This window comes from Cryptomeria japonica, chromosome 9 (assembly GCF_030272615.1).
Source record: "Cryptomeria japonica chromosome 9, Sugi_1.0, whole genome shotgun sequence".
NCBI lineage: Eukaryota > Viridiplantae > Streptophyta > Pinopsida > Cupressales > Cupressaceae > Cryptomeria > Cryptomeria japonica.
In genome coordinates, this window is record NC_081413.1 from 121425302 (window position 1) to 121438865 (window position 13564).

General features: G+C 37.5%; 1 protein-coding gene across 1 annotated transcript in view; it reads right to left on the bottom strand.

The window, feature by feature from the left end:
• Window positions 1-307: 307 nt before the first annotated feature.
• Window positions 308-13564, bottom strand: part of LOC131062762 (serine protease SPPA, chloroplastic) — a 262705-nt gene continuing 249448 nt past the window's right edge. Inside the window, exons 12-14 of the mRNA XM_057996482.2 lie at window positions 1013-1100; window positions 790-933; window positions 308-670 (exon numbers count right to left, since the gene is read on the bottom strand). Of these exons, the coding sequence (XP_057852465.2) occupies window positions 425-670; window positions 790-933; window positions 1013-1100 (478 nt within the window). The 3' untranslated portion in view covers window positions 308-424. The remainder of the gene's footprint in view (window positions 671-789; window positions 934-1012; window positions 1101-13564) is intronic.

Here is a 13564-nt window from a genome sequence, read left to right on the forward strand (position 1 = left end):
TATATTTTTTTGTTTTTATTAACACCTCACACCATTACAATACTATTCCATTCACTTAAAAAATACTTTATTTTAATTTAAAATATTTTATTTACTACATATTTTAAAAAGTGAAGTTTTTATTTTATTTTACTAGAATTGTTTTGTTTACATTAGACTTATATTTAAAAAAAAAATGCCCACTCTAAATAGTTTTTCTTTCCACTCCTCTCAGCATAATTAGAGTTATCTTTTGTTAAAATAAATATTTAATAATGTTAGAACACACAAAGGCCTTATAAGCCAATGTAATGTAATATAGAAAGAGTGAACCCTAAAAAATATACATTTTATTATTTTCTGCACAATGGTTTAATTTTATTAGTTTCAATAATTTCGTTATTAGTGTTTCTATACAAAATAGCGATACGCAAGTTATTGGTAGTTAAAAAGAGCTGAGATAATCCTTTATTAGCTTGATGAACGCCTGCCCATCTTGATGCTCTCCAAGACCCTGAAAAATAATACCCTCCATTCTAGCTTGCACTCCTGATGGAGAAAGATCTTCAAAAAACTCTTGAATACTTTCATCCAATCTTAGAGATGATGGAAGACCCATTAGTGCTTGTGCACCCCCAGTGATAAATTCAAGTAGAGATGTCGAACCTCTAGACAGCTCCACCAAAGAAACCTGGATATAGAAGAAAGATTATCCTCAAAACAAGGATAATAAAATGGTTAAAACTGAACAACAAAATCATGAACTCGGTTTGTTCATCTTTTCTAGACACAATGCATAGGACATCTCACCTTCTTATCAAGTGGTATACCGGCCTTTTGTTTTGCAATAGCAACAGCTCTGGAAAACCCTCCAATTGCATCCACAAGACCATGATTTACTGCAGCTTTGCCTGACCATACTCTACCTTGAGCCACATCCTCCATCATTTCAACCTGTCAGAAATGCAAACCGATGAAGCATGAGTCAAAAATGCTCTTGAGAATAAGCTTATAACAATGGCAAATAACTCACGCTCATTTCTCTCGAGAAAGCTGCTTTGTCTCGAAATTGCTTGTATGCATTTTGTGCTGATTTTGCAAACAGCTCCTCTTCATCCGGCCTACAAATATATGCATCAGGAAATTAAATTTCATCCTGCAAAACTGAAGATCTTAGAGTTGATATCACTTCTATAGTTGTTATTGATTCAAATTTAAGCCATGATGAGATCCGGACTGACCAATTCCAGGAAATAGATTATGCTAATCTCTCTAAGAATTACTAAGCAGACTAACTACAGTAACCTCTGACAATACAACAGCCAATCTGCTTAGGCTAATCCTTCTGCGTGGACCAAATCCCTCAAAGGAATTCACTTATAGAAACGGCCAAGTTTGTTTCCAATTTTTTCATTAAATGGGCCTAGTGGTTTATGAATGAAGGTAGTGAATAGAAGTCACACAGTTCTTGACAAACGGGATGTGATTCAAGAACTGGAGAAGCCAATTCAAAGCGGGCAAGCTATAAACAATCCAATAGAATTTCCAAACAAAAAATTACCATTCGTTCCATTTTTCATACCAGCACAAATAAAAGTACAATTAATATTCAGGTTACCATACTTTTACATTGCTTAATATCGGATTCAAAGTGAATAGTGCAATTACCATATTAACATCATTCAAAATAATTACAATCCAAACGACCTAATGAAAATGGAGCAAAATGAGGCCAACTCGGAAGCAAATCAAATTAGGCAAAGATGGGGGTTGGAACTATATAGCAATAAAGTAGGAATATAACTAAATGGCACACAACTTGACAAATGCGAAGAGAAAACTTCGAAGACCAAATTTCGTCATCACATGCAGTCACTAAGACTAAGCATATAAGATCTTTAGAGCTTAGTTATTTAGGAAAAAAGAAGAGTAAAACATCATATTAATGTCCACAAATGACCAAATTAGGTCAACAGGACTCGAAAGATTGTACGACCTTTTATTTTCCCCAAAAAAAGTGTGTTCCATAAAAACTGGGTTGTTTCTGAAGTATTCAAATCAACTGTTCTATGTCTGTAAATTGTTTTATTAGAAAGTCCTAGGCAACTCCTGTTATATATTGGTACTAGATACTTATCCAAGAGAAGTCCAATATAATAATCACTCATATTATGGGAAAGTACTAGCAAACATGATATGATGCTTGTAAATTCCCAGCCCAATTAATCTAAGCTTCTGGTTTGGGTTCAAGTACAGAGATTTGGGTACATGGGTATGCCAAAAAAAACTGGGCTGGGTAGGTTTTGGGTACATCTGTACAAAAAACATATAAAAATCATAAATATATACATATTTTACCTTAAAAACAGTAATTAAGTTCAGATAATCACATAACATATATCCAACGCAGAATGCAAAGTCTTCAACCATCAGCACAGGTAGAGAGAAAGCTCCAAATATAAGATCCCAAAAGTTCATATACATTGGTCATTAGAGACCACGAACTAAATTTCTATTCTAATTCACAGTAAGAGGTAAATGAAGTTTAAAACTAAATGTTGCCAATAGTATTTTCATGACTGTCATCCCTCTAACTTATGCACCCAAGAAAATTAGATGCAGTTGATGAGGCTGCAGCTTGCTCAGACGGACACCAAGAAGAGTTCTAACCAAAATCCACAAAAACAGGGTCAATGCCCATTGTCAGTCATCGCTGCTATGACAACTGACATATTTATCATCTGGAATACGTGAATGGAAAAAGACAGTCTGAAATAGAAAATGCAGTTACTACCTTTCCTATGAAAAAACCCATGGATTCTTTGCAGGCACATTCTGCGTTCTGCATTTGCAACCAGGATTCACCCAAGTATGTCCATGCACAACACTGGGTGAATTCATCTGACAAATGCTGAATCTAGAATATATCACAGCAAATTGACCCCATGCCCATTCCCAAAGCAAATCGAACCCAAATCCAGGGCTACAGGGTACCAAAACAATAACTTAGCAATTAGTGTGTGAGCACAATTTAATCATGAAAGTAAAAAAATATTTATACCAGGTCTCGGAATGTGTAACAAATATTATAGTGAGTTGGAAAGCTACCTTATGCTAAAGTTAATTTAAAAGAGAAAAGAATTATTATGTAGTGAATTGGACAGCAAAAATGGAATGAGGAAAGTAAGGTTATGATTACGGTGATGAAGGTAAAATAAGTATTATGTTTATTTTATTTTTACGATCATGGTAACAAGGTTTTTAATGTTTGATAGGTTTGAGAAGGTAAAAGACCGGGTAAAGCTTGTAATTTTATAAAGGTTCAGAAAGGGCCAAAGGTAATATAAGATGCAAAATTATGCAAAAATTCAATCGCCATTGCTCACAGCATTTCAAAAACCACATGATCTAATTCATGATAATTGATACAAGTACTACAAACTAAGTCACCAGGTTCGAATTCGAATTCGAAGTTCGACAGCTTTGAAATTCGAATGAAGTTTGATGCAGAAAAATTCGAAATGTATAAAATTCGAATTAAATTCGCCATATGTAATTTTTTACAATTTTTAATAAATATATGTAATATATCTATAAAATTGCCTAAATAGTTTAACATTGATAAATAGATTTGAAATCATTACAAAAAGATGACACATTTATAAAATATAAACCATAGGAAACATATGCTTTCACAATTGCAAAGATGTTCTTTTGTCAAAAAGTTACAATAACAGTCAAAAACTTTAAAACTTTAAAATAACTCTAAGTCATCAAGAGCACTTGGCTGGGATGCCAAATCATCATCATCATCTGTATCACTACTCAGTTCATCATCTGCAAAGTCAGGCTCATCTGCATCTGGCATTGCTATGCCTTCAAGAGTTTGTTCTAAAGAAGTGTTCTTTGCTGATTTGTTCATCAGCAATTTCAAATTGCTGCAAACATAGACAAGATCTCCCAACTTTCCAGTCAGCAATTTGTTCCTCTTTTTGGAATGGATGTGGTCAAAGCAACTCCAGTTCCTCTCACAAGCTGATGAGCTTGCTCTCTGACTCAAAATTCGAATAGAAAACTCTTGCAGTTCAGGAGCTGATGATCCTTAAGCGATCCACCATCTATATCCAGGCATACGTGGCGAGTCATATTTGGCTTCTGCCCCTCCAAACATCCCTTCTCCTCTCTTGTATTGCCAACTTTGATCTCTGATTAGTGCTACAATTTCTAGATCTGGTACATACCTGCTAATGGCTTGGTAAAGCCCTGCCATGATTTCATTATCACCCCTTCTATCAATAGAAAACAACTTAGGCTCCAAAAAGCAAGCTGCTGCATGTAAAGGTGTGTGCATCATTTTCCATCTGCAATCAACTGTCTCCCATATCTGCATATATTTTGCTTATTCATTATTTAGTGCTTTTTGAATAGATTCCTTACACCGGTCCATGCTTTCATAAAGCATGCCAAGGCAAGGAGTGTCACCATCAACCATACGAAGCACATCAACAATTGGTTCACATACAAGCAAAACTTTTGCTGCACTTTCCCAGAAATTGTTGTTTAGGATGATTTGCTCTATGTTCTTCCCCTTAGGACCTTTAGAAAGCATTGAACTTTCCCACTAATTGGAACAAATAACAGATCTCAAAGCTGTTTTTTCTTCAAACACTCTTTTCAAAGTGATATAATATGAAGCAAATCTTGTTTCACAAGGCCTCAACAATTCCTTTGATGCATGCTGCCTATAAATACTCAATGTGAGACGATGATTCCGTATGAAATTTGCAATTTCTCTCCCTCTATGAATAGCTTCATTTACCCATGGGAATTTAGCCAAGTCATGAAGCAACAAATCGAGACAACGGGTTGCACATGGGCTCCAATATATCTGTGGGTACTTCTCTACAATCAGCCTCCCAGCTCCCACACAATTTGCTACACTATCAGTTACCACTTGAACCACATTTTCCACCCCTACTTCAAGAATGGCTTCCTCTAATATTTGAAAAATATACTCTGAAGTTTTCTTGTGGTTCATGGTGTCAATGACTTTCAAAAACACAACACCTTCAAGACAAGACACCAAAACATTAATCAATGGCCTTTGACACATATCTGACCATCCATCACTCAATATAGTACAACCTGTTTCCTTCCAAGTGGCTTTGACATCAGCTAATTTTTCAATCACTCTATCTTTTGACCTCTGCAAAAAAGTTGTCCTGATAGCCTATGAACCTGGGGGTGTGTACCCTTAGCCAAACTCTGCAATTTTCTGAACTGCATTACGGAAATGAGGATTTCTCGCAACATTGAATGGAATAGCACTTGTGGAAAACAAATCAGCAATTGCATCATCCACCTGTTGTTTCTCTACTGGTTTCCAAAAGTTGTTCAGTGTTCCTCTTTGTTTTGATACACTCTGACTCACCAGTTTGGATTGCACAGAAGAGGAAGACATGACAGATGTGAATCTAGATATATCTCCTTCAATTCTCTATTTCTTTTGTGCCTTCTTCATTTTTCCTACCGTTGAAGCAGCCAACTCTTTCTCTAGAATAGCTTTAAATTCTGGAGTCGCACCTATGCATGCTTGAACACCTCCACCTGGATCCCCTGTATTAGCAAGGAAGTGGTCCCTAAGCCTTGTTAAAGTTCCAATTATAGTTCCCTGACATAGGTTACATTTGATGTGAGTTCCATTTCGGGTCACATGCTTCCATGCCTCGGAAGTTGATTTGGGAGGAGCCATTAAATGAAAATCTGCATGTTTGGAAAGAAAAATTAAAAAAACACACTACATTTATTTCAACCTTTCAAAATAGAAATACTTAAGTTTTAAGTTTTAAAAAAAATTTAAAATGACCTCTTAAAAATATATAATATTAAACAATATAATAAAAAACTATTAATATTAAATTATAAATTATATAATATTAATATTAAACAACATTATAAAATATAAACATTATAATTTATAAATAAACTTATAATTATTAAACCTAAAAAAAATTTTAAAAAAAACTGGTGGCCTACCTGTGCAGGTCACGCAATGGTGGCCGGTGGGTAGCAAGTAGCAACCGTGGCGGACTGGTAGCAGACGTGGCGGGCTGGCGTCGTGGCAGATTGGGTGGACTGCAACTCCCGTGGGCGCCGAGCGGACTGCAACTCCCGTGGGCGCCGGGCGGACTGGGCAACGGCGACTCCCTGGCGAACTGGGCAATGGCGACTCTCGCGGGCAATGGCGACTCTCGCGGGCAATGGCGACTCCCGTGGGCGTGGCGGACTAGTAGCACTAGCAACCGTGGGCAATGGCGACTCCCGTGGTCGTGACTGCAACTCCCGTGGCGGTCGGCAACCTGAGACCTCAACTCCCGTGGCCGCCCTATTTATTAAAACTGTGACGAAACAGCGAAAAAAACCTTTTTGGGCAACCCTAAACTTTAATTCGAATTTAATCGAATTATTTAGGTTTTTTGCAGAATGTTTCAAGTTTGGCGAATTTCGAACTTCAAGGTTGTTATTCGGCCGAACCTGGTGACTTAGACTACAAATATACCAATCAAATATATTGGCAATAACACCACTATTCACTGCATCTATTGTGGCCTGGTGTATACATCATTGATCACCACTTACTAGCCTACTAGTTTGTTATGATTCTTGCCACTATTTGACAAAAATCTTTTTAGCATCTAACTCAGAAACAACGATAACTCTAAATAGTAGCAGTAATTCCAAAGGTCCAAAAGTACAGAGTTAACTTTTACTACTTTAAATGAATAACAACCATTGGAAAGTGAGTAAAAGCAACATGCCTTATAAATCAGCAGCAAATTGCCTACTCTACCTGTAGTCAGCGTCTTAACCAATGGCGAACTGTGCTTCGTTCAAGGAAATAGTAGAAATCAAAGGCAACAGTAGAAATTCAACGCAGTAACAAAAGGTCCATACAGCAGCAAATTTCTCCTAAAACTTCATCAAGACAAACATAACATTGAAATTTGGATAGCAAACGCCTAGGAATCATGATTGGAGACAAAACAATGATGGAAAGAATTTAGTCAGCTCCGGGAATGATGTCGGAATCCGTTGTTTCCTTATTTTTCTCACCTTCTGCTGTGGGATTTGCACTGGAGATTTAAGAAATTGCTCAGAGTTGTTGACAATGCTCAATTAGAGTCATTTGCTGACCTATACATATGCAGGCAACAAGATAAAATGCATACTAGTGAGGCCTAGTGTTGTGACGTTTTCACACATCGGCCCATTGCAAATGGGGACCCCCATTTTTTGGCTCATAGGTTAGTTCTTTTGCTTAGTTTGTCTAGCTTGGCAATAGTTCGAGCCTTTAACCTCTTGCTCGTGAGGGGATGCAATAACTTTGTTGTCAGGATGTGATCAAGTCGAGCAGTCTAGCAGCAATCAAGTTCCCCTCTAGACTAGTTTTGGAGTCTTCTCAGCTCTAAGTGCTCATATGATAGGTGAGACACAAGTGATATGCAAGAGTCAAGGTAGTCATTGGGTGATGCTTCACAATGCAACCTCGAGGCCAAGTCAGAGTGAGTCTTAGGTGTGATGAACAATCAAGTGAGCAAGTGGACATCCTTAGGTAAGAGCATAGAAGTGAGGAATGATCAAGAAGTAATGATCAACTGAGGTGAAATGCTTGATGAGGATCACTCAAGGTCTAGGTGATGATGAAAGGAAAGACAACACCAAGTCAACCCTATGAGCAAGTCACTCCACACTTGGTGAAATCGAGGTAGAAATGAGTTATCCTTGACTGACCAAAATCTTGATGATGAGGTTAAATGGAAGAAACAATGAGTGATTTTACCCCCTCAAATCCTCCAAGTTTGCAAGCAAAGGCACTGAAATGATCAACTTAGACAAACAATGAAGTAAGGAATGACGAAATAAACTTGAAGTTGAGGTGATAAAGTTTCTCCTTGGGTCTCCAATTCCACGACCTAGGAGTCTTTTATCCTTGAGTTGCTCGAATCCACAACCTAGATGACTTTTATCCTTGAGTTGCTCAAATTTATGACCTAGAAGGTGAGTGATAAAGTTTATCCTTGGGTCTCCAAAATCTATGACCTAGGAGACTTTTATCCTTGAGTTGCCTAAATCCATGACCTAGGAGACTTTTATCCTTGAGTTGCTTAAATCCATTACCTAGAAGATAAGTGACAAATGTGTATCCTTGAGTTGCTCAAATCTACAACCTAGGAGACTTTTATCGTTGAGTTGCTGAAATCCACAACCTAGGAGGCTTTTATCCTTGAGTTGCTGAAATCCACAACCTAGGAGACTTTTATCCTTGAGTTGCTCGACTTTTATCCTTGAGTTGCTCAAATCCACGACCTAGGAGACTCTTATCCTTAAGTTGCTCAAATCCACAACCTTGTTGGTCACTGACTTTGAGGCTAGAAATCAACTTTATCTATGCCTTAGCTAAATCAGCAATATGGCAATGAGTGCTTGAAGTGATAAAGCGCTAAAGACCACCATCTTGAGGAAGCAAGAGATCATCCATGACTTGAAGAAATCCATGACCTCTTGGTGAAGTGCAACAATTTGTCCACCACAGGCTGCAAGCAACATCAGGACAGAAGATGAACATTAAAGGAGAGATTCATCAGCAAATACAGGAGTGCAAGGGCAGTGCACGTAATGATTGAGTAATGATGAAGAAGGCCATTTCAACAACTTGAAGAGGTGTGTTGGTTGAAAATTTTGTACACCTGGGAAGACGTGCAAAATTATGGTTTCAGCCACAACGTGTGAGTTAAAAACTCTCCTAATTCTAAGGGAAGGCTCCCCCTTTCTTACTATTACAAATTAATTATAACCTATAAATACTAATCTAACTTGGGGGGGACAACATCCTTTTCTCTTTTTTAGAAAGGTTATATTCTTTTCTCTTCTTTCAGAAAAGAAATTACAACTTAGAGTAACAAATCAGAAACTTTCGGGAAATTTCAACAATTACAAAATGCTTATACAATAGGAAGCAAAGTTTCCATAAAAGCACAAAGTCTTTCGTCGGTTCCCCGAGACAGGAATGTAGAAACAAAGCTCAAAGTCTTCACTCTTCTATTGTCCTATCAACCTTCCAAAATGATTATTATAGTAACAACGTACAACATACAACAGCTCAAAGTCTATCAATATAATGAACTTCTAGACTGCTATTGAACAAGAACAATCACAAGCACAAAGTCTTGTAGCTTCTTCCTATCCTAACACTCAACTATGCTAATTCAACCCTCAATATTTGAGGCACAGGTCTACAAGAAATTGGATTAAAGCTCTTTCCAACAACCTTACTTGAATCTCAAGTATATGCAGAAAAATATATCACTGTAACATAAGAATACAATGATTATATGAACGAAATATCAACACAAAGTCTGAAAACTCAAATGTTCTCTTTATATTGCTTGAGAGTCAGATTTACAAGTAAAAAAAAAAGTTTTTATTGCTATAATTTTTTGCAGAGATTTCTTGCTTGCCAAAAAGATTCATATTACATAAAGCACTCTCCAATATATATAGGAGAGGAGCTAAGAGCAAAAAGTGGAAGAGGTCTAACTAACTAAGACTTATTCCACAACTAACTATGACTTATTCCAAATTACAGTCCTATTGTCTTTCAACTTATAATTTGTTTATATGTAATTACAAATTACAAGAATACAAGTAATGTGACTACTTGCAATTACAAGTTTTGATATTACATGTAATTTGTCAAAGGGAAATTACAAATGCATAATCGAAACTAATCTAAGTGTCTGAGACACGACTCTATTTACATCATCCTCTGTCTAAGAGGTCTTCATGCTATTGGCACTTGGAGTATTCAAGAACGGTGAGGGTATTTGTCCAGGAACATCAACTTGCATCATTTGACCATGAATGGTAATGACAACAACCTGTTGTGACGTTTTCACACATCGCCCCATTGCAAATGGGGACCCCTGCTTTTTTGCTTTTTAGGGTTTGTTTTTAGGTCTTTTAGGGTTTTGTCCGTTAGCCTTTGCATTTTGAGTGTCGCCCAGGAGATCAATAGGATAGCAAGTCCTGCTTGAGGAAAGTCCTGATCCTGAAATTTGGCTAAGTCTGGAATGTCCTGATCCTGAAATTTGAGTAAGTCTGGAAACTGAAAAACCTCAAAAAACTAGATTTTGCAATATAGCTCCTGGAGGTCTGAAACCACTCTCAAACATCCTGAAAGTATATATGGAATATAACTTAAAGTATAAGTGACATTTCACTTATACTTAAATGTTATATTCCATAAAAATTATCCTGATAGAGAGTTCAGAAAGTCAAATTTCGCTCCTGTCCTTCACTGAGGATCCAGAGTGAAAAGCGCTCCTGTCCCTCTCCAAGGGTCCAAGGCAAAGCGCTCCTGTCCCTCACCAAGGGACCAGGGCGAAAAGGCTTATTGGAGTCATTCCTGGCCTTGTTTGGTCAAATTGAAACATCAAAGGCATGGTGGAGGACGAAATGAACATGATAAAGCATCCAGACTTGATTAAAAACAATGAAATGACGGAGTTTTTGTCTAGAAAGGTAAAAGCGCTCCTGTCCCTCTCCAAGGGACCAGAGCGATTTTCTTTATGTGCACAATTTTAGACCTTTCTTGGACTTGAACTCTTATTCATGGCATGAAGTAAGATGATATCTTCCCTAGCAAAGGAATTTCGAGATGAAAAGTGAGACATTTTGGCCTAGAAAGCAAAAAGCGCTCCTGTCCCTCACTCAAGGACCGGAGCTTGATTCTCAAATTTGCATTATCTTTGCAAGATTAAAGTGATTTTATGATTTGAAGAGACCAAAGAAAACATGATTTATCCATTGAATATAATTTAAGTGGTCCACAAAGGAGGAAATCAACCCAAGTGACAATAGGTGCTCTTGTCCCTCACTGAAGGACCATGGCGTTTTTTCAAGTTTCTCCTCTTTGTTTGATATTTTATGGCAAAACTTGACTTGGATGGGAAGGACGAATGATGTTTTATGCCTTAGACGCAATTGAGGGGTTTAAAGAACAAAGAAATACACCAAGATGTAAAAAGTGCTCCTGTCCCTCTCCAAGGGTCCAGAGCGATTTTCTAAAAAGTGCAAATTTCTTGCAAAAGACAAGGCAAGTTTGTGATTGAAATGAATGGAAGAGGACATGATTAGCCCGTTGAAGATAATTTGGAAGCCTAGCAAAGGACGGATAAGCTTGAAAAGTGAAAAAGTGCTCCCGTCCCTCTCCAAGGGACCAAGGCGAAAAACCTAATATCCATCCTTTCTCTTCAAGTTTGGACAAATCTAAGCCTTGACATAAGTTTGAAATGAGGTTTAAAATACTTCGAGGTGGAATTGGGATGCAGAATTTGCAAATTTTGATGACAATTGGCAAAAGTGCTCCTGTCCCTCTCCAAGGGACCAAGGCGAAATTTCCAAATATGCCCATTTGCCTTGCATTTTGAAATGATATTTTTGTTTCCAAGGCTCAAGAGGGAGTGGGGAATGATATTCTACGCCTTGAGGGTAATTTGAAGTTGATGTGATCAAGAATTTGTGCAATGGACTCAAAAGTGCTCCTGTCCCTCACTGAAGGACCAGGGCGATTTTTACAAAATCAACAATTTCCCTCCGAGATTATGTTAAGGCAAGATTGTGCGAGATAGGAAGGATCTTCTAAAGCATGGTGAACAAAGATTTGACTTCAAAATTTGAGAATCCTAGCCTAAAATACAAAAAGTGCTCCTGTCCCTCTCCAAGGGACCAGGGCGAAAATCCTTGGAACACTCATTTTGCCTTGCAAAAACGAGTTAGGCATGCATGGAACAAGTGAAGGAGATCATTGCTTACTCCACAACGAGAATTGGCAATTAAAAGATGAAGGATTGAGGACAAAAGTGAAAAGGCGCTCCTGTCCCTCACCCAGGGTCTAGGGCGAAAATGTCCTAAGTCACTTCCTTTCTTAAAATCAAGTGAATTAAACTCAAGACTCCAATTTAAAGTGCCATTTTAGATGCCTAGATGAAGTTTTGAACGTGAAAATGAGGAATGCAAGGCCTAGATTGAGAAAAGCGCTCCTGTCCCTCTCCAAGGGTCCAGGGCAAAGTGAATGGCATTCTTCACTTTTACCATATTTGAGCGCTAATATCCTCCAAAATTGCATTAGATGCCAAATTGCTAACTTCGAAATATTTGGAAAAATTAAATTAAATTGGCATTTAATAAATTAATTTTGAGCCTTAGAAAATCGAATTTTTATTATGAAGGCATTTAAAATTAATTTTTGTGAAATTAAAATTTACAAGTTGAGCGCACAAGGCATTGTTTTGTCTTTATTTATCAAGTCGGCCTCTCCTTTTTGCAATTTTATTTATTATTTCACCTTTTATTTGCTAGGTCGGCCTCATGGGTAAGTGGAAGGTGAGCGCTCTATATATTGGAGGTGTTTTTCACAGTTCAAGTCATTCACTCATTGCTTCAAGTGCGAATTTGGAGGGCAAATTGGAGAGGCGATTTTCTTGCTAGTTTGGAGGATAATTTCCAGATTTTTTGAAGACATTTGAAGGCGAATTTCCAGATCTTGAAGAGGCTAGTGGAGTTTATTCTTTTCCAAGCTAGAGGAGGCGTAATTCATCCAAGGGAGGACTATAGTCTAAGCTTGTCCATCAAAATCCGGTTTTCTTTCATCTTTTGCCAAGGTTTTGTAGTTAAGCACTCAAAGGAGGAGGTATGAAGAATCATTTTTGAAGTTTTTATTCAAGACTTATTGTGATCCCATTGCAATTTTGTAAAGTCTAAGTCTTGAAGATCCAAATTCCATTCATGATTAATTTGAAAATGTATAGTTTTTGATTTATCACGACTTTTTTCAAATTAATATCTTAAGTTTTACCTTTGAAAGGTCTTAAATTTCATCCTTTAAGGTTTGATGCTCAAAAAACTAACTTTAATATTTTGTGTAGGCATCAAATGGAGATCCCGGAGTTGTAAAATCAACCCAGATCAAGGACGGTCTCCTCCAAGAAGATCAAGCAAGGATAAGGGCGACTTCCTCCAGTCTAGCATCGACAAGGACAGCCTTCTTCGATCAAACATAAACAAGGGCTACCTCTTCCAATCCAGCATTCCAAGGCGAGGTACATCATCATCCTGCAAATCAAGGACACAAGAAGTCAGAGCAAAGAGTTCGTTGAAGAAGCAGATAGTTCCAGAAGAATTAATTAAGGCTAACTTCTCAACGTTACTAAATTGAGTATCAACCAAGTGTCGAATGAGGTGGCATCCAGTCATCACTCCTCCAGTCGGATTGATCCACCTCAACAATGTCCAGATTCAATGTACCCAACTCATGGGAGGTGGCACAAACTTCTATGTACCTACCCCAGCTATCCATTGGTCGATTTTTCCAGAGAAAACATGTGTCCAATTAATACAATTATTTCATTGGTCAAGCATTAAATGTTATGTAATGGTTGTAACAAACCCTAATTAGGGTTTTCATTATTGAATCTTGGCCATTGATCTCAAACTGATCTAAGCCATCGAATTGTATTGAGGGCAC